We start from the raw sequence: 21,707 nt of genomic DNA on the forward strand, positions 1-21,707 counted from the left end.
GTGCAGCCTCCCCTCCACCAGCGGGCTCTGGGCTGACAGCTGGCTGTGGACGGCGCTGGGTTTGGAGTTGGTTTCTGCAATGCTGCAGCCCTGACGCCAGGGTTCTCTCCCTCCCCCTTTTCTTATGGTGAATGCCAGTCCACTTCAGCCCCAGCAAGGCCACCGTGCGTGAGCAGCAGCCCTCGCCGTGCCGCCCACTGTGGCAGCGACACCCACCCGGCCCCTCATCCTGATCGCTACCAGGAAGCTCAGAGCCACAGCAGATCTCCCGCTTCCACTGCGACTGCTCTCAAGCCTCGCTGAGGCCAGAGTCGCCTGGGACACCGATGCCTGGGCCACACCATCAGGACTGACTGGGACTGTCTGAGGTGGGAGCTGGCTGACTGTGCTCTGAACCTAGCATCCTGTTCCCGTATCTGTGGAAGTTAGCGTGGACTGTACAGACCGTGTGGGTGCCATGCATCCAGCGTGCAGTTACCAACACTGCCTCTTAAGTCACGCCACGTAGGAGACAACATAGCCTTGTTTCCCCACACTACGATCATTGTCAGGAATCCCTCGCTTGTGATATTAATGCCTCTGTTTTCAAGAAAAACGAATCACACACACACACATTCCCTCGGGGAGTTGAGAAACCAACAAGGACAATAGCTGGTCACTCCATTGTGTAGAAAAGACACTGTTTTTCTAAAGGGGGAAAAGACTGAATTCTAAAAACTGTCCTGACTACTTTAAGAATGGCCAGCAGGTGGCGCCGGCACCTGGCACGGTGGTTAAGAGGCCTTCGACGCCCATAGCCCTTTCAGAGTGGCTGGGATCCAGCCCTGCCCCCACTCCTGATCCCAGCTTCCTGCTACGGCTGACCCGGGGCAGCAGCCGTAATGACTCACGTAGCTGGGTCACTGACATTCGCACAGCAGACCTGGGTTCTCGGTCTCCTGCTTGAGCCCCAGCCCAGCTCTGATTGCTGTGGGCACTTAGGTCGTAAATCAGAAAATACAAACTCTGACTCTCTACCTCTCAAATTAAATATATATATATATATGTATATTTTAAAAACAGTATACCAGTTAGCTAGGACTAAGTTAGGAATCAGGTTTCATTTCAGTTCCTTGAACTAGCTATGAAGTTTCTTCCAAAAGCCCACAGAAAATTCACATTATGAGAAAGCTGCATGGACTTCAAACTTTTGCACCAAAGTAAACGTAGCCTTAATTCCATTTTCCATGAACCTTTGAGAGTATCCTCGTATTATCTTCCTTGGGGATCTCCTGTGGGTACCTTTTAGACAGTGTAAGGGTCAGGTTTCTTAGCAGAGCTACTGGTAAAGAAATCACACTTGAAAAGTCTTCAAATTGTACTGATGCACATTTTTAATGAATTGCTCCCAACACCCCAGGAGGTGAGGCAGGCATTTCCCGGTGCACACGTTTGCACAACACATTAAAAACATCCCAGGAGCCAGGAGTAGACTGGCTGGAGCTCTGCTTACCTGGGGGCCCCCAGCTGGGTGCTCCACTATGTCTAAACCCACAGCATGCACAACCCGAGGGCACCGTTCCCAGCACAAACCCCGCCGCTCTGGACCCCGCGTGGCCCAGAGAGCAGGGAGCCACTGCCCGGCTGGCGGCCCGTCCACGGCCCCCAGCGGCACTAGGAGTTCCAGTCCTGCACTATCTTCAGGTAGTTGCTCTGCACCGTGGGGCCGCTCAGCCGCGCCAGCATCCCCACGTCCTCTTTCGCTTTCCTCTCCCTGGGAACGACACCAAGCGGGTTTTGTTCTCTCACATTCAGGCTTCTTTGGCAGCCCTGGGCAAGCGTGCAGACCCCCACCCCACCCCCCAGAATAGAAGCTGACCACCCAGGAGACCACTGTGGCCCCACGGAGTAGATGGAGACCAGAGGGGGCTCAGGCATGGCTTCAAAGTGCCCTGGTCCAGCCACATGGTAGACGTGGTGGGCAGCCTCTGGGAAGGCCCCCCCAGCCCTCCTCCTGCCAGCCACACCCTCGTATGGCCCCTCTCTCACCTGACCAGGCCTTGGTCTGTGCCATCAATAGAATAAGGCATGGGGCAGGGTGTCAGTTTCTAGACTAAAGAATGAATGTGTGTGTGTGTGCCCGCGTCTATTGGCCTGTCTGTCCCTCTCTTGTCACTTGTTTCGGGGGGATGCCACATGTCCCTTCACAGCAGCGGAAGCCTCCCATCTGCAGCCAGGTGAGTAGGCACAGACGCAGGTCCAACGGCTCCTCCCCCAACCACGTAACTGAGGACTCACAGCCAGACCCTTCCGGTGAATCCACGCCCACATGAACCCGCTATCTGTCACCAGGCTATCTGTCACATGGCAATAGACAGAGAACACCACGCGTGGCTCTACCCTTCCCCCCAAATCCACCACTGCGGGGACGCAACAGCGTCAGAGTGCCTTGTACTCGGGTGTCCGATTCCCCTGTCCCGGTAGAACCTCCGCGAGAAGACGCCGAGCCCGTGTAACAGACAGGGAAACGGAGGCTTAGGGAGGCAAAGACAGACGGCTGGTGAGACGGCAGAACAGTGCCCATCGCGTCTCGGCCTTTTGGCCAGGATCAAGTGCAGACGCAGGTGCCCAAGACGAGAGCAGGCAGGAGGAGAAGGAAGCAAAGGCCGGACAGCAGAACCCAGTCCCCATCTCTGTCAGATCAAAGCAGGAGCCGGGGTTTGAACCGTGACCGCAAACCCCAGGCCGCGAGGTGGGAACGTGCCAGCGTCTCCCTGCCCCAGGAGCTCTCCCTGGACGACCCGAGCGGAGACTCACAGGAGGACCTCTTCTCTCTGCCTGTGGCTCGGGAAGCCCCCGACCAGGGTGAGTATGCCCAGGAGGCCGATGTTGTTCTTGCTCAAGTCCAGGTACCGCAGGCTGGGGTTGCTGAGGAACACGGAGGACATGGCCGAGCAGCAGACCGAGGAGAACAGGCATTGCTCCAGCCTGTGGGCCAGAAACAGAGGCGGCTAAGTCCACGAGCCCCCGGCACCTATGTGGCCAGACCCGCACGGAGTTCCAGGCTCCTGGCTTCACCCTAACCCAGCCCCGGCTATTGCAGCCATTTGTGAACCGGTGGATGGAAGACCTCCTTCTCTCCGTCACTCTGCCTTTCAAATAGATAAAATACATATTTAAAAATGAAAGAATAGGCTATGGAATCCCTTACTCTGAGAAGCCCTGAGCCCGATGTATCTTTCAAAAATGGATTGTGGCCGGCGCCGCGGCTCAATAGGCTAATCCTCCATCTGCGGCACTGGTGCACCGGGTTCTAGTCCTGGTCGGGGCGCCAGATTCTGTCCCGGTTGCCCCTCTTCCAGGCCAGCTCTCTGCTGTGGCCCGGGAGTGCAGTGGAGGATGACCCAAGTGCTTGGGCCCTGCACCCCATGGGAGACCAGGAGAAGCACCTGGCTCCTGCCATCGGATCAGCGCGGTGTGCCGGCCACGGAGCGCTGGCTGCAGCAGCCATTGGAGGGGGAACCAACGGCAAAGGAAGACCTTTCTCTCCGTCTCTCTCTCACTGTCCACTCTGCCTGTCGTAAAAAAAAAAAAAAAGGATTGTAACTACTTTTTTTTGCTCATTGAACAAAATCTTTACTCGTCCACCTCTGTGCCTGGCACTGGGTATTGTGGACACAGCAGCGCGTTAGCAAGACGGACACCATCCTGGGCTCCCCAGAACTCACAGCTGCCTGGGCACAGAGGGAATTGGGGACCAGGTAAACGCAGCTGTCCCCCAGAGACTCTGGGCTTGGCTCCAAAATCTGCGTGTGGTCAAGCCCTGTATAGGAAACGCCATCATGTTTGCATGGGAGCTGCGCCCACCCTCCCGTGCACTTGCTGTCCGGCTGATGGCCACTAACACCCTGACGGTAAACGTCATGCAAACAGTGACAGCGCACTGCTCAGTGATTAATGACGAGACATGTCTGTAACGTGTTCAGTAGATGCAGCGATCTGCCATGGACGTGGACATGCAGACCCAGAGCCGCCGGTCACTCCAGTACTGTGGCTTCGTCACGCTACTGTGCCAAGTGTTCTGATCCTTCGTGAGTAAGTCACTGTATGCTGCCACACGGCACTCACAGCAGAACAGGAGAAACAGGCTCACAGCAAATGAGAACGCCGTGTGTCACAGATTCATCGCCCATGAGTAAGAGGGAAGGGCCCAGCCCCGGACCCCATCCTGGGACATGGAACACAAGCTCTCTAAGGAGCCAGGATACACCCTCTGCACCCCCGGGTCGTGCGTTTATGGATTCAACCAACCCCAGGTCTGAAACATTAAACTGCATCTGTGCTGAGCACCGACAGACTTCCCCTTTGCCCTTGCTCCCAACAGAATAAGGGATAACACCGACTTCTGCAGTATTCACATCACGTTAGGACTTGCAGATGATCCAGAGAGAGCCGGAAGTGTATGGGAGACGTGTGCAGGGGACATGAGGGGACTTCAATAAGCTGGTGGAAATGGAATTTAAAGATAAGTTTATCGGGGCTGGTGCTGTGGCATAGCAGATAGAGCCACCGCCTGCAGTGCCGGCATCCCATATGGGCATCGGTTTGAGCCCCAGCTGCTCAGCTTCCGATCCAGCTCTCTGCTGTGGCCTGAGGAAGCAGTAGAAGATGGCCCAAGTGCTTGGGCCCCTGCACCCACGTGGGAGACCTGGAGGAAGCTCCTGGCTCCTGGCTTTGGATCAGCCCAGATCTGGCCACTGTGGGCATTTGGGGACAACAGCGAAGCACAGATGGATTGCTGGGTCCCACGCTCCGAGTTTGCGATTGCACAGGTCTGGGGTGGGCCCTCCAGCCTCAGGGCATGGAGCCGGAAGCCAGTGCACTCTGCCCTCCCCCGTCTGGAGGGAGCTTTGTGGACAGCTGCGCTGCTCTGGGGCAGAGCCCGGGGCACTTACTCCAGGACCTGCAAGCTGCAGTCAGGGTTCTTCAGGGCCTCGCAGAGCAGGGTGACCCCCTTGTCCATCAGGCTGTTGAAGCTGAGGTCCAGGCTCCTCAGGGTTTGACTTTGAGAGAGGACGGAGACCACGTCCGGGCAGCAGGCAGAGGTCAGAGCGCACTTTCTCAGCCTGCAGAGAAACACAGGCCAGGGTCATGGGCGCCAGGTCCAGGCGGATGGAGGGAGAGGTGCGCAGTGCTCCACGGCCGGGTAGCGGCCTTGGTCCACGCCAGCCTGTGGGCCATGGAAAGAGAACAGCTTCAAGACTCCTGGCACATAGGGGAGGGGGAGGGAGGGAAAGCATGGATGGGTGGTCCTGATCTGACCACAGCACAGGGTGTGCACCCATCGGAAGGTCACACTGTCCCCAGGATGTGACCACAGCACAGGGTGTGCACCCACTGGAAGGTCACTGTCCCCCGATATGACCACAGCACAGGGTGTGCACCCATCGGAAGGTCACTGTCCCCCGATATGACCACAACACAGGGTGTGCACCCATCAGAAAGTCACTGTCCCCAGGATGTGACCACGGCACAGGGTGTGCACCCACTGGAAGGTCACTGTCCCCCGATATGACCACAGCACAGGGTGTGCACCCACTGGAAGGCCACACCATCCCCCATGATGTCACCACAGCACAGGGTGTGCACCCATCAGAAGGTCACACTGTCCCCATGATGTCACCACGGCACAGGGTGTGCACCCATCAGAAGGTCACACTGTCCCCAGGATGTGACCACAGCACAGGGTGTGCACCCATCGGAAGGTCACACTGTCCCCATGATGTGACCACAGCACAGGGTGTGCACCCATCAGAAGGTCACACTGTCCCCAGGATGTGACCACAGCACAGGGTGTGCACCCATCAGAAGGTCACACTGTCCCCAGGATGTGACCACAGCACAGGGTGTGCACCCACTGGAAGGTCACACTGACCCCAGGATGTGACCACAGCACAGGGTGTGCACCCATCGGAAGGTCACTGTCCTCCCATATGCCACAGCACAGGGTGTGCACCCACTGGAAGGTCACTGTCCCCAGGATGTGACCACAGCACAGGGTGTGTACCCACTGGAAGGTCACTGTCCCCCGATATGACCACAGCACAGGGTATGAACCCATCGGAAGGTCACACTGTCCTCAGAAATACACACGACTATTGTTCATCAAAAAACAAAGCAAAACATTTAAAGAGATGGAAATGCTGACAAACTGGATTTGATCGCCACACGTTGAATCTGCGTGTTGCGTTGTCACACTGTCCCCCCTTAGATGTGACACCAACACAAAATTAAAAACTCAACCACAACACCATTACATTATATTTCCTTTTGTTTTTTTTTTTTTTTTTTTTTTTTTTTTAGTAAAACAGCTTTATCAAGAGAAAGTCACCGTTTAAAGTATGCAAACCACTGGTCTTACAAAGTTGTGCAATCATGACAACAACCAGCGTTGGAGCATTTTCTGTCACCCGGTAGAGTCCACTCCCACCTGCTCCCTCTCCACACCTCCTCTGCTCAGTCATCCGCTGCCCTCCCCCCTGCGGACTTGCCGAGCCTGGACACATCCTACAAAGGAACTCATCCCTCCGTGCTCGGCTGTCTCCCTTCAGCACAGTTCCTCCCGAGTCACCCTCACCACGGCACGGGCCAGCACTTCTTTCCCTGGCAGGGTGTGACAACACCCCCGTTTGGAGAGGGCACTCTGCATGTCGCTCGCCTATCGTGAACGATGCGCCATGATCATCTGTGCACAGGGCTCCGTGTGCGTGTGGGCTTTCGATCCTCTCGTGTACAGTCCTAAAAGCGGGCCTGGGGCTCATGCAGTCTCTACTTCCACTACCGAGGAGCCCTGAGGCTGTTTGCCAAAGCAGGGTGCCATCTTTGGCCTGTTTTTGGAGAGCTAGATGCATCAGTGGTGTAGGGGGTCTTTTATGCCACTTCATGCACTTTGCTTCAGGCTTCAGGCACTGAACCTGGCGCTGGGGATTCTATCTGGCAAGGCCTCTGCCTCTGGTGCTCATATTTGAATGTGAGACAAAAACCAAAGAGGAAAGTTAGGTATTGTGGGTCCCGGGATGTCCCGGTAGACCAGTTCTCTGAAGCTACTCTCAGAGACGCGGGAGAGGGAGGCAGCTTATCTGGTTCTACAGAGTCACTGCACACAATAGGCAGGGCTTGACGCACAACAGACACGCAGGTGCTCTGGATCTAAGCAGGAAAAAGCCAACGTGTGGTTTCCCCTGGAGGGAATTTCAAAGCGCTGGGTTGGAGAAACACAGCACCATGTAACTGAGCGGTTTTTATGGAGCAGGGGTTAAGCACCCGAGATGCCGTGGGGAGAATGAGGAGAACAGAGTGAGAGCTTGGCGAGCAGGCAGATCAGAACTCTCCCGAGACAGCGGCACAGAGTTTGAGAACCCTGCCACCAGCAAATTTGCCTCTGAAACGGAAGTGGTAACGGCGTCTCCTCCCTGCTCTCAGCATCAGAACAGAGCCACACGGAGTTGCAAGAGAAAACCCTTGGGGACTTACACCAGCCTCTGCAGAGGACACGCTAGTTGTCCTAGGGCCTTCCAAATAGGCTTCACCCCTTCATCCCCCAAGGGGTTATCTGCCAAGCTCAGGTGCGTCAGCATCTTGCTTTGCTGGAGAGAGGAGGCGAGACGTTCGCAGGCAAGCCCTGTGAGGTTACAAGTCTCCAGCCTGTGGGAGGAACACATGGACAGTAACTCCCTCATTCCTGGTCTTGGACCCAGGGCGAGCGCTCCCTCTGAAGGCACAAGCCTCCCCACACTTCTGCTGGTGCCTCCTAAAGAAAGGGTAGCGGCTTTGCTTTGAGGATGGTGGTTGAAGGAATTGTGGGTTAGAGAGAGAGTGGCACAAAGAGAGTAAAAGGGAAGACAGAGAGGCCATCAGTGGCCACAGTGCACTAGCTGACACAGATAACCCAGGAGGTTATATCTGTTAAGGCGTTAGGAAAACAGAAGGCTGAGTGCACTATATGACCAGGCAAATGTAAGAGAACAAGAAAGTGGTCCTTAGTCATCGAGGAGACACGAACCAAAACAAGAACCCACTGTTTTTGTTCAACATAATCACAAGAACAGCAACAAGACTCCCGACAGTAACGAGCTCAGTGAGAATCTGGAGCTTCTGGAACTTTCTACCCACTGCTGATGGGACTGATATTGGTGCAGCCTGGAAATGCGCCAGGAAGCACTTCCCAGCAATTCTCCCTTAGGCTGCTCACTGTAGCATGCAGGCACACGTGTGCACATGTAGCTGGCCACAGGAGGCAGCCCAGACCTCACGTGCACACAGGACGGAAACGAACCTGTGTAGTCACAGAAACGTCATTGGGCAGTAATGGCTGCAGGAGCAGCTGCACGCTGATGGATCCTAAAGTACTGATCAGAAAACGAGTGTGGAGCAGTGGCTGCCATTTATGTCACATTGAAAGCCGTGTGAGCCCTATGGTGCCCTGTTGAAGGACAAACGTGCTGTAGCACAAGTAAACTAGGAGTCTGCCCAACCTAATTCAAGATGGCTGCCTAACTAGGAGTCTGCCCAACCTAATTCAAGATGGCTGCCTAACTAGGAGTCTGCCCAACCTAATTCAAGATGGCCGCCACAGAGGTAGGGCTGGGCCGTCTGCACAAGTTGGAGGGAGAGAAGACAGTACTGATGAGGTGTACTTAGCAAACTGGATGATGGATCCTCGGGGCTCATGGTAATCACATATTCTAGGACATTAGGTGTACACATACATCCTCGTGTGGATTTTTTTCCTCTCTCTTGGCTAGACTCTTAGGGACCAATTTATATGATCAGGGGCAGTATAACGCTTACATTTGCTCCAATATACATGCCTTCCCCCATGACTGCTCTTTTCCCAGAAGCACCGAGTCTACTCCAGAGAAGAACAAGAGTGAGACTTACGACAGCCGTTCCAGTCGACTCGCTGACACATAATTCGCCATGAATGACTCCAGGGGGTTTCTTCTCAGCAGCAAAGACCCCAGGCGGATGTCATTTTGTAGACCCTTGGCAAGGTCAATCCAATCTTCAGGGGCAGCCATGCAGTATTCCAGCCTGCAGAAGCCATGGCCAAGGCTGAGCCCAGCCCCCGGGTAAAAGGGCGGCCGGCTGGCCACCCAGCTCCCTGGCTGCCTCACGTCCTTGCTTCAACACAGGAGGCTGACCCTACAGGCTATCTCCAACTTCCCCAGCCTGTAAACCTGCATGGAGGCCAGCATCTCACGCCCATGTTATCCATGGAAAACGGTAAACGCTTGGGGCCACCACCGCCTCAGACAGGAGTTTTATATTTACAAAGCCCTTTAATTGAGAACCACAGACACAGAGAGTGAGACAGACAGACCAACAGACAAGGTAGAGACACCTCTCATCTCCTGGGCTACTCCCCAAAGGCATGCAGCAGCAGGGCTGGGCCAGGCTGAAGCCCAAAGTCTGGAACCCAAGCTGGGTCTCCCACACGGGGCCCGAGACTCAGCCACTTGAACCATCACTGTTGTCTCCTGGGATGACCATCAGTGGACAGCTAGATGCAGGAGTGGAGCTGGGACTTGAACCTACATCACTGGGTGGCTTACCCGCTAGCCAGTGCCTATCTCTGTGTTAGCTAAAGTCTAGCAGGTGCCATTTTCACAACGGGCTCAGAAAATTCCTGAATGTTGAACAACTGGCTCTTGTAAACCAGGATGAGCTGCCACAGCTCATAGTGGGGACCCAGGTTTCCCAGTACCGGGTGCACCGGGAGCTTTATAAGCTGTCCTTGTGGACATGGATGAAACCAACAGCAGACAGATGGAAGGATGCGAGACGGGCAGACAGAGCTTCCAGCCCCCCCCTGCCCAGGGCCAGGGTCCCCTGAACGCAGCCCCCACCTGCCCAGGGCCAGGGTCCCCTGAACGCAGCCCCCACCTGCCCAGGGCCAGGGTCCCCTGAACGCAGCCCCGGCCTCACCTCAGGCACTGCAGAGCACACTGGGGGTGTCTCAGGGCTGCACAGAGGTCCCTCATGGCCTCTGTGCCCACTTCCGTGTACTGTATTTCCAAGGAACTCAGACGCTGGTTTTCTACCAACACGCAGAACAAGTCCTTGTGCAGCACGCTGGGGCCCAAGTGTCTCAACCTGGAGCGGGAAGCAGCGTCTCAGGCCACTGGGGCGCCCACAGTCCCGACATCCTATGGCCGTCACCAGGCCGCTTAGGTCATGCAAGGCCTCTCAGGGCAGCCGACAGTTAGGCAAGGGCTTGGGGCCGGGCGTTGACCTGGTGGCTAAGACGCTAGCTGGGGGTCTGTGGAGACGGGGAGGGGGAAATGGAGAGGGTGTGGTGACTAGGGACAAACACAGTCAGCTGGAGGAGTGGGTGCCAGCGTTTGGCAGCACAGGGTGGGGGACTCCGTCAACCATCTAGTGGCCATCCCACAGCAGCCAGCAGAGAGGATGTCCCCGAGATGATGGGTATACCAGTTACCCTGACCCGATCATCACACAGCACCCCAGAGCTACGTCCAGTAATCCAGCAAGGACAGAGACTCAATGCCACCCTTAGAAGTACGACGCCGAGCGCGGGTGCTTCCTGGAGCCTGAGTGGAGAAGGGGCGAGAAGTGCTTCCCGGGGAGGCCCCGCACTCACGAGAGCTTCTGGAGTTTGCACTGCGGGTGTCTCAGCGCAGCCGCCAGCACCTTCACTAGCGGGGCCTCCAAGATGCTCTTGGTCAGGGTCAGGACCGCCAGGCCCTCGTTGGTGGTGAGCACGGAGCAGATGTCTTGCCACCACTGGTACTGCATGTCACTCTCCTGTATCCTGCGTGCGGGGGCAAACAGGAAACGCTGCTGCAGATTCAAGGGCTCCCCACCCTGTTACAGCTCAGAGCCCTCCCTGCCTCCCTCGGTGCCAGGTTCCCATTCCCTCAGCGGGGGTGGGGGGGCATGCCTTCAGGAAGCAGAATGGCATTGTATCTTACAGCCCAATCCTCACTCATGTATAGAGGAAAAACACCCCATATAGGAGAAGACGAAGTGAGTACAGGATGGGAGGGCCATGGCCTCTCCTCTGCTGCTCCTGGCTGTGGGTGGGACCACGCTCGGTCTGCAGGGGTGGGGCGGGGGGTGTTGTGCAAGTTTCGATGCACCTCAACTTAACAGATTTGTGATTTTTTTTTTATTTGACAGGCAGAGTTAGACAGTGAGAGAGAGAGAGAGAGAGAGACAGAGAGAAAGGTCTTCCTTCCGTTGGTTCACCCCCCAAATGGCCGCTATGGCTGGCGCTGCACTGATCCGAAGCCAGGAGCCAGGTGCTTCTCCTGGTCTCCCATGCGGGTGCAGGGCCCAAGCACTTGGGCCATCCTCCACTGCCTTCCTGGGCCACAGCAGAGAGATGGACTGGAAGAGGAGCAACTGGGACAGAATCCGGTGCCCATATGGGATGCCGGCACCGTAGGCGGAGGATTAACCAAGTGAGCCATGGCGCCGGCCCTGTGTATGTTTCATAGTAGGTTGCTTATACCCAAAAGTGTTATGCACCCGCACCCACAACACACCTATCACAGTGGGTGCATATTTTTTTTCAAATTGTTGTGAATCTCCCCCAAACAATTCCCTCCCTAAAAATCCCACAGCTAAGTGGCCCCACAGAGGTTGAGCCTGGGCTGCGTGCAAACTTCAGCAGCAAGATACATGGGACCCCTGAAGGCTTATCAGCTACCTGGGAGGGAGCCCAGCTGGCCCAGAGACCTCGGGCAAGCCTGAGAATACGGTACTTACTCGGCCGCGTGGAGCGAGTCCCCGGGGCCCGGCCACCACACCTGTGAGAAATTCACCATGAGCGTCAGCTCCATCTCCTGCAAGCGTCGACAGCGCTTGAGGCAGAACGCGGAGAGTTGAACGTCCTTATTGCTTTGCATCTTCAGAACAGCTTTACGGTAGCCCGAGAGGGCCTGGCTGACGAAGTCCTCCTCCCGGACCTCAGTCAGGCAGTAGAACAGCTGCGGGACCCCACAGCACAGAGCAGGCAGGTCACCTTCAAGCAGCAAGGACATGGTCTGCAACACCTTCCTCTTGTTTCCCCAGGACAGCTCGCAGCGGAACACCCGCCTCACCATGGCGGCGCACGAGACGTTGAAAAGGCCAAACAAGAACATCCCCATGTGAGCCAGGTGGCTTCTGCTGCCTCCGGGACTTGCGATCAGGTACTGGATGTCTCCGTGGCCCAGCAAGTGGAAGGGCGTGGGCCGCCCTGGGAAATAGAGGACGTGGAACAGAGCCGCGAGAAACTCCTGGAAAATCGCGAAGGCAAAGGTGTACCGGGGCTCTTCGCCTCCCACTTCCTGGAGGATGTCCGCGCCGAGAAAACTGGAGACGTCCAACTCGTCCACCTTGGCTTCCTCCAGATCCTCCTTCCCGAACACCCACTTCATGCTCCACATGCCCAGGGAAGCCAGGTGACACAGCCCCTCCAGGTGCTCCAGGTGAGTCCTGCCGGGGAGGGGCTCCGCTCTGAAAGGGAACAAGCTGGAGATGTACAGGGCGACCACGGCTGTGGCGTTGGGACAGGCCTCGGCCAGGTCCACTCCGGCCTGCATCTGCTGTCTAAGACAGGAGCCGACCATCCAGCAAAGCGCGGGGACCCGGCACAGGGAGAAGAGGATGGTGTTCCTCCTGGCAAAGTCCACCGCGCGCTCGCCCTCCTCCGTGTTTCCGAAATACGTCCGCAGGTACTGGATTTTTTCCATCATGGTAAACCCTCGGAGGGTGACAAAAAAGGGGCTCTTCAGCAGGGGCCTCACCACCCACCACGAGTTCATCCGCATGGTCAGCAGCACGCTGGCCTCGGGCAGCATCGTCTTGCTTAGCAAGCTGCTCAGGAGAACGGTCCCGGGCAGCTTGCGGCTCCAGTCGGCGCTCAGCTCGCGCTGTCTCACGAAGAGGGGCCGGGAGAGTTTCTCGAAACCGTCGAAGAGGAACAGAAGCTGGTCTGGCTTAGACAAAATCTTCGACACGAGAGCCTGGCATCCCGGCCACTGGCGCTCAATCAGCTCGGAGCAGCTCTGCTCTCCCACCCTAGTCACTTCTTGGCACTGGAAGTAGAACACGAACCAGCCCTTGTGGGCGTAGAACTGATTCCTCGCCCACGCCACCATCAGCTTTCTGGCCAGGGTTGTCTTCCCAATGCCAGGAGCGCCGTCGATGATGATCGTCTTGGCTGGTCGCCCCTGGGGTTTTCTGGGTAGGAACAGACAGGGTAGGAACGTCTTGTGCTTGTGCACTTCTTGGTAAAAGAAGTCCACACAGTTCCCAGGCCAAGTAATACGGTCCCACTCGGGGAAAAACTTCCGCAACACACGCAGCTTATACTCTCGTAGTTGATCTAGACCGGCGAGGCAGGAGAGACACAGGGCACAGCATCAGAGTTATTCACGGGAGGTAGCAGAGCGAGGGAGAGCGGCAGAGACCGCGTGCTCTTCCTGCTACGAGCCAGAGCTGACAGAGGACCCAGCCCCAAGTGGCTTAAGCAAAGCAAGACCTGCTTGTTGACCCCCACAGCACGTGGGGGTCTGTGTGCAAAGCTGTTGGAGTGGAAGCAACGGCTCAGCAGTTTCAGGGCCAAGGGCACCAGAGCTCTCTCGGTCCTTTCTCCATAGGCTGCTGCAGCAGCTTTAGCTGTGCTAGTAGCACTGGTATCAGAAATACTGGGGAGAGGGGACGTGCTAATGGTTCCCATTTGCTTTCATCAGCATAGACAGAACCGCCCACTCGTGCCTCAGGGTCAAACACTGTCACTGAATGAGCCCCGCCTCTAACAAGGGAGGAGAGCAAGCATCACCCAGGAGATGGCCACACTCTGCCCATACGTACAACAAGGTGGAATTCTTCAGGCAAGCAGTTACAAGGATGTTGTAAACCTCCGTCCTAATTTGTGACTCTCTCTCTCTCTCTCTCCTTTGCCCCTCTCTCCCTCTCTCCCTCTCCCGCCCCCTCAGCTGCGAGCTGCACCAGGATCACACGAAGCCTGGTTCCCACTGTGTCCCTGGTCTGCGGGCAGAGGGAAGCCTTCGGGAAGTCCGTGATCTACTTATTGTCATCTCTGGACCTCAAGCAAGTCACAGACCTCTCAGCCTCGCTCCTCTAGAATCAGAGCCGAGTTCACCACGTGACGCACAGCCCTGTTCAAATCGCCAGGCTCTCGGGATCTGCAGTGGGGCTCTGATGGCGCGAGCTGACCACCACAGGGGCTCTGATGGCGCGAGCTGACCACCACGGGGGCTCTGACGGCGCGAGCTGACCGCCACGGGGGCTCTGACGGCGCGAGCTGACCGCCACGGGGGCTCTGATGGCGCGAGCTGACCGCCATGGGGGCTCTGATGGCGCGAGCTGATCACCATGGGGGCTCTGATGGTGCGAGCTGACCACCACGGGGGCTCTGATGGCGCGAGCTGACCACCACAGGCAGACCGAGATGGCCTGGACCCTCTGCTTCCTCCCTTCTCGTTTCCTTACACGATGTTTCACACCTACGTAATTTGGGCTCTCTCTGGAATCCCAGTCTGAGGACCCTGGAGAGTGAGGGAAGGAGGAATGGATTCAATTTCCGCACTCCCTTGCCAATTATTCCTATTCTGTCCCATCCCACCCTCAGTCCGTTAAACTGGACTGTGACAGACATCACCACCAAGCTGCCTCATAGCACCGAAGGTTGTCTGTACCCACTTGAAGAAAAGATGACCTACTGATACTGAAAGTGGATAGCATTTTCTTCCCATCGTTCCCCAAACAGCACACTGTAGTTACTGTGGCATGCACACTGTGTTGGCTATTTCACGTGCTCTGAGGATGATTGAAAGCGTCTGGAAAGAAGTGCGTAGGTTTTGGTAAGCACGGCGCCACCTTATATAGGCGCTGGGACATCTGAGGATTCGGGTTAGGGTTAGGTCAGACCGTTTCCCTACGGAAACCAACGGACTACTGTGCTTGTATTAGCCAACCAGAGTGTTCCGTTCACTGAGGAGCACATGGCCTCATTCAGCTGTGGTTTTTGTTGGGAATCCTGGGCAATAATCCCTCTCTTTCTGCTGGCGTTGCCTACAGGCACTACAGATGCTTCACGCAGCCGCTGGCAAAGCTGCCACCGCGTGAGGGAGACGCTGCTCCCGCACAAGGCTCCCAGTTCACGGCAGAGAGCAGGTGGCGGGAGGAGGTGCCGTGTCTCAGGGAAGCAGCCCGAGCCCTGCATGCTCTGACTTGTGACCGGCAGAAGCGCTGGACGTGCCGACCCACGGTCCGCCTGGATCGGCCAGAGGAGCTCCCCACCCCGACCTACGCCCGTTTTCCACCAGACGGCCACGGTCACATACCCACTTCTTCTTTCTCCAACTTCAGTAGTACTTCTTCATTTGATTCCAACATAGGCAGCAAGGCTGGAACAGACAAGGAAGGAGGCTGTCCACGGGGATGACGGATTTATGTCATAGGAGAGCCACGTGGCCGCCAGGGACCTGTGAGTCTCTGCCAGCGGCCCCTCTGTTCAGGGAGACAGACATCTCCTGGGTCTCCCTCACAGCGACTTGAGGAAATGGGAAGGTGCTCTGCTTTGTGACGCCGCGCCCAGCCGAGCACTGGGGGGCCAATATATACAGGTTAAGAGTCCCTCATCTAAGCACGGGGGCTAGGAGTGTCTGGGGCCGCTCCCAAGTTTTAGGGCATTTGCATAGAAATGATGAGTTATCTTGGGGATGGGGTCCAACTCTAAGCACACACTCACGCAAGTTTTAATTATAATGATATAATTTCAATTATATTATTATATATTATATTATTATATATTACTTATAATATAATATATACTTATTACATATATAATATATAACATAAAATATGCATTATAATATTATATATAATATAATTAATTTTAATTATAATAACGTTAATGTAATATATTAATATAATTAATAATATAGTATATATGATAATATATGATCAGTCCAGTGATTAATGAATAATAACCTTATTATATGTGTGTTTTTGCTTAAAGATGCATTAGCCAGGCCAGCACCGTGGCTTAACAGGCTAATCCTCTGCCTTGCGGCGCCGGCACACCGGGTTCTAGTCCCGGTCGGGGCGCCAGATTCTGTCCCGGTTGCCCCTCTTCCAGGCCAGCTCTCTGCTGTGGCCCGGGAGTGCAGTGGAGGATGGCCCAAGTGCTTGGGCCCTGCACCCGCATGGGAGACCAGGAGAAGCACCTGGCTCCTGGCTTCGGATCAGCAAGATGCGCCGGCCGCAGTGGCCATTGGAGAGTGAACCAACGGCAAAAAGGAAGACATTTCTCTCTGTCTCTCTCTCTCACTGTCCACTCTGCCTGTCAAAAAAATGCACTGGGTACAGCTGACTTAGCACACACCACAGCCTAGCAACATATGCACTGGTACAGCTGACTTAGCACACACCACAGCCTAGCAACATGGGCACTGGTACAGCTGACTTAGCACACACCACAGCCTAGCAACATGTGCACTGGGTACAGCTGACTTAGCCTGCACCACAGCCTAGCAACATGTGCACTGGTACAGCTGACTTAGCACACACCACAGCCTAGCAACATGTGCACTGGTACAGCTGACTTAGCACACACCACAGCCTAGCAACATGTGCACTGGTACAGCTGACTTAGCACACACAACAGCCTAGCAACATGGGCACTGGTACAGCTGACTTAGCACACACCACAGCCTAGCAACATGGGCACTGGTACAGCTGACTTAGCACACACCACAGCCTAGCAACATGGGCACTGGTACAGCTGACTTAGCACACACCACAGCCTAGCAACATGGGCACTGGTACCGCTGACTTGGCACACACCACAGCCTAGCAACATGGGCACTGGTACAGCTGACTTAGCACACACCACAGCCTAGCAACATGGGCACTGGTACAGCTGACTTAGCACACACCACAGCCTAGCAACATGTGCACTGGTACAGCTGACTTGGCACACACCACAGCCTAGCAACATGTGCACTGGTACAGCTGACTTAGCACACACCACAGCCTAGCAACATGGGCACTGGTACAGCTGACTTAGCACACACCACAGCCTAGCAACATGTGCACTGGTACAGCTACTCATCACGCACCAGTATGTGCACTGGGTACAATTTTCCTGACATCCATCACAGCTTAGCGACACAGGGCACTGCAGAGCACTGCTGGTTCCCCTTTTTGACTATGGAACAGACCGGGAGTTGTGGCCAACACCCAGATTTGAGAGTTTGGTTCCATGTATATGTGGTCTAGAAAAAGATGGACATTCAAAAATTGTAGCTTTGAGTGGGCACTTCACTTGCTGTTGTACCACTGTTGAGCTGGGACACTTAAGCTGAATGACCCTAGGTTGGGGACGCTCTGTATGTGGGGGTGTCCATGGCAGAGAGGATTAAAGCTGCCGTCTCCTCCTGTGGGGCTGATGCCTTTGCTGGCCCTTCGTAGTATTTAATCCTCTCGCCTGAACCACTTCATTTCTTTTCTTTCTTTCTTTTTTTTTTTTTTTTTTTTTTGACAGGCAGAGTGGTTAGTGAGAGAGAGAGACAGAGAGAAAGGTCTTCCTTTTTGCTGTTGGTTCACCCTCCAATGGCCGCTGTGGCCGGTGCATCTTGCTGATCCGAAGCCAGGAGCCAGGTGCTTCTCCTGGTCTCCCATGCGGGTGCAGGGCCCAAGGACTTGGGCCATCCTCCACTGCACTCCCGGGCCACAGCAGAGAGCTGGCCTGGAAGAGGGGCAACCGGGATAGAATCCGGTGCCCCAACCGGGACTAGAACCCGGTGTGCCGGCGTGCAAGGTGGAGGATTAGCCTGTTAAGCCACGGCGCCGGCCTGAACCACTTCATTTCTATCATAACTGCAGCAGCTTTGTTCTGTGGGAGTTTTCATCGTAGTTGCTTCCCATGCTTTTTCTTCCTCCTTTTCCATGGTGTTATTTAAAGCTCATCTCCTGTAAGCAATACCCAGTCCCCATCAGCTTTGAAAAGTACGTCAAGATGGCAGACAGTGGATCCATCACCCATTGTTTGCTTTCTTGTTCCAGTGGCCAATAAGGTACGGAGTAGCCGGTGTAGTGCAGTGCCCCTCCCTCCCTGCCTCCTATTGATGGGCTCCACTCCAGTGGATTCCCAACTGCGGGTTGACACTATTGGAAGAGTACACTGGTCCTGAAAACGCAGAGATCTCTTCCCCTAAACATTGTAGCCTAACGGTTATCTATACAGTTTTTCATAGACTCAGCTATTGTAAGTAATGTGGAGATATGAAGAATTGGTGGTAAGATGCGTGTGGGCGCTGTGCAAACACCACACCATCTTCCACCAGGGACGCGAGCCATGGTGGGGGTCCTGACACCAATCCCCTTGGACACCATGGGGTCACTGCACTGAATTCTGGAGCCCAAGGCCACCCCCATGTTGTACACTGGACCGTCACTCACCATTCAGCTCCTTCTGGACCAGAAAACACATGTTCTGCTGGTTCATCTTGGCAAAGATGTTGTGGGTCACATCCCAAGCTTGTCGGCCAGGGAAGTACTGGGTGAGGAAGTGAACCAGCTCCGCCCAGCTGGCCGCCTCCAGCTGCTCCCAGGCGGGGTGGGCAGAGAGGCTGAACTCCCGCCTCACCAGCAGCTGCTTGAACTTCTGCAGCTCCTCCTTGCTCAGGTAAAGCAGGTAGAGCATGATCCCTTTGTCGTATGGCGACGTGGAGCAGCACGAGGTGATCCAGAAGGGGAGAAAGGAGGCGTACACAACCGAAGAGGAGAGACTGCTGGGCCCCGGGATCGCGTCGCTCATCCTCGCTCCAGGCCAGACAGCACAAAGACAACCGATCAGAGAGAACCGACGAGACCTGCAGAGACGTGACACGAGAAAGTGAGAGCAAACCCACCCTCACAACCTAATCGCCTCCCAGTGCATCACCCCGAGGGTGACACAGGTGTTAGTACATTACACTTTATAACGTATGATTACATTATTCTATTTGGCAAAACCCATCCAGGCCATAGAACAGTCGCTGCCTGTTCCCACGCTCAAACGTTTCGATGTTGGTAGGTATCACGCTGTCTACTTTAGCAGGAAGGGAGCCGGTGTGGGAGCCGGTGGATGGGGAAGCCAAGAGCAGTGAGGACACTTTTGGTAGCTTTGCTCTCCTGAGGCAGGAGCCACTGGCAGGCCTTGAGAAGAACCACATGGACTTGTCTTCCGCACAGCCTTTTCAGCTCCTGCTCTGAGCATGAGATGGAAACAGGAAACCTGACAGGAAGCCCTGGGTGGTGACCTGGATGGGTGGTAATGGTGGAAGTGTTGAGAACGGGCCATTGAAGAGCAAGTCAGTGAGATGTTGGTATTGAGGCGAAACTCACGTAGCATGAAATGGGCCATTTGAAACTGTACAATCCAGTGCTGCTTGGTCATTCACGATGTTGTATACAGCCAGCAATTCCATCTACAGGTGTGTAGCCTGGGCTAGCGGAAGGGTGCTGTTGCCATTACTGGAAACGTGGAAGACCAAACCATGGGCTTCAAGAGCTGAGTTGTGGGCATTTAAAGTGGCCTATTCCTTGTGAAATGGAGATGCCAAGCAGGGAGCTGGAATTCAAGAGAGAAGCCTGGACTGGAGACAGGGCCTTAGCGCTTTCTTTGCCATGAAGATGGGATTAAATCCAAGAGAGGAAGTGAGGCCACTGAAGAGTTCAGGAAGAAGAGGGAAGGTGCCCCAAGGCTGGATCTGGGCACAGCAGCGTGTGGAGGTCTCCTGGGCGAGCAGCGCAGGAGGTGGAGGTGGAGAAGCCAACGTGGCAGCATGGAATCAGAGAGGGGACGTCCTGGCAGCCACCCCTTGCACGGAGAAGGTCAGTGGAGCGAGAGCTTGGAGGAGACTCAAGGGCAGGATGCAGGGCCCTCGTGTGACGCAGGCTGAGGCTCTCTGGGGCCTGAGTAGGATGAGACCGAGAGGGGAGAAGGGGGTGGAGGCGTTCCAGGAAATGGTGCTTGTGGCCGAGGACGCGGCTGCCAGGAGACAGCCGGCACGCAGAGTGAGGCGCTCACTGTAGCACACGTCTGTGGACTTTCTCATCGCGGTCCCACGGTGTGTATTTTCACATGGCACACACTTAAGAAATTATTTTAAATTTATCTTAATTTACAAATAAACACAGTAAAACATAATGCAATGTGATGCATTATTTCAAATTATTCAAGTTTTAAAATGATGCTCTGTATAAGATAAAAACATCATTTTAATCATTTTTAAACAACTCATTGGCGCTAAGGTCATTTGCTTTGTGCGACTATCAGTACAATGCATTTCCAGGGCTCTTCCATCACTCTGAACAGAAACTCTGAATCCATTAAACAGCATCTCCTTGCTCTCCACATCTTTCGCTCCCCACTCCCTGGTAATCTCTAATCTACTTTCTGATTTTTTTTTTAAAAAGATGTACTTATTTGAAAGACAGAGTTACAGAGAGAAGGAGAGACGGGGAGGGGGAGGGGAGAGGAAGAGAGAGATCGTCGATCCACTGGTTCACTTCTCAAATGGCAACAACAACTGGGGTTGGGCCCAGGAGCTTCTTCCAGGTGTCCCACGTGGGCAGCAGGGGCCGTCTTCTGTCCCGAGATCATTAGCAGGGGGCTGCATAGGAAGAGGAGCAGCCGGGACTTGAACCAGTGCCCACATGGGATGCCGGTGTCGCAGGTGGTGGCTTATGCTGACCGCTGTCTCTGGTTTGGACAGTTCTAGGTGCCTCACAGCAAACGGGCACATGCAATATTTGTCCTTTTGTGTCTGCCTGGCGTCACCCAGGGTGAGGTTTCAAGGTTCCCCGTGCTCCACCACGGACCTGTACCGCTGCCCTTCCGAAGAGGGACTTGTACTGCATTCTCTGTGTGTACCAGATTTCCCACTCAGCGCTCCACAGGCGTGTGGGTTCTTTCCACCCTTTGGCTATTGTGGACAATGGTGTACAGCGTTCGAGTCCTGGCTTGCAGTCCCACTGTGGCTATCCCTGGGCTGGACCTCCCTCCTGCATGGGAAGTGTACGCTTAGCTTTGTGCAGAACGGCTACCCTGCATTTCCTACCCTATTTCCCGTCAGCGACACACTGCCATTCCACGTTCTCCACGTTCTTGCCAACACTTGTAACTCAAAAAATACTAGATATCCTAATGGATAAACATTCGAGGGGGCCGGCGCTATGGCACAGCGGGTTAACGCCCTGGCCTGAAGTGCCAGCATCCCATATGGGCGCTGGTTTGAGACCCAGCTGCTCCACTTCTGATCCAGCTCTCTGCTATGGCCTGGGAAAGCAGTAGAAGATGGCCCAAGTCCTTGGGCCCCTGCACCTGCATGGGAGACCTGGAAGAAACTCCTGGCTCTTGGCTTCGGATTGACGCAGCTCTGGCCTTTGTGGCCATCTGGGGAGTGAACCATCAGATGGAAGACCTCTCTGCCTCTCCTCTCTCTGTGTAACTCTGACTTTCAAAAAAACAAATAAATCTTAAAAAAAAAAAAAACATTTAAGCTTACTCTCAATCTGGCTCAGTGGTAGACTCTTAACCACTCAGACTCACTTTAAATTTCCACAAGATTCCTGTCACCTGATCCTTTCTACTCCACTGTGCAAAGGAGAAAACTGAGATTTCGCTGGGTTGAGAAAACTCA

General features: G+C 54.9%; 1 protein-coding gene across 1 annotated transcript; it reads right to left on the reverse strand.

The window, feature by feature from the left end:
* Nucleotides 1-1,653: 1,653 nt before the first annotated feature.
* On the reverse strand, nucleotides 1,654-18,838 carry NLRP8 (NLR family pyrin domain containing 8). The gene is made up of 11 exons (XM_062177602.1): nucleotides 18,481-18,838; nucleotides 15,360-15,422; nucleotides 14,292-14,561; nucleotides 11,773-13,375; nucleotides 10,643-10,813; nucleotides 9,967-10,134; nucleotides 8,920-9,072; nucleotides 7,513-7,683; nucleotides 4,935-5,105; nucleotides 2,797-2,967; nucleotides 1,654-1,753 (listed from the first exon to the last, which is right to left on the reverse strand). Exons 1-11 carry the CDS (start codon nucleotides 18,836-18,838, stop codon nucleotides 1,654-1,656), a joined length of 3,399 nt encoding a protein of 1,132 aa, XP_062033586.1.
* Between the last annotated feature and the right edge of the window lie 2,869 nt (nucleotides 18,839-21,707).

Source organism: Lepus europaeus, chromosome 19 (assembly GCF_033115175.1).
Source record: "Lepus europaeus isolate LE1 chromosome 19, mLepTim1.pri, whole genome shotgun sequence".
In the NCBI taxonomy this organism is placed as follows: Eukaryota; Metazoa; Chordata; class Mammalia; order Lagomorpha; family Leporidae; genus Lepus; species Lepus europaeus.

Coding starts and splice junctions, on each gene's coding strand:
- NLRP8 (XM_062177602.1), bottom strand. CDS start 18,838: ATGAGCGACGCGATCCCGGGGCCCAGCAGTCTCTCCTCTTCGGTTGTG. Junction 7,684..8,919: donor AGTCGACTGGAACGGCTGTC/GTAAGTCTCACT, acceptor TTCCTCCCACAG/GCTGGAGACTTGTAACCTCA. Junction 1,754..2,796: donor CAGAGAGAAGAGGTCCTCCT/GTGAGTCTCCGC, acceptor TGTCGTTCCCAG/GGAGAGGAAAGCGAAAGAGG.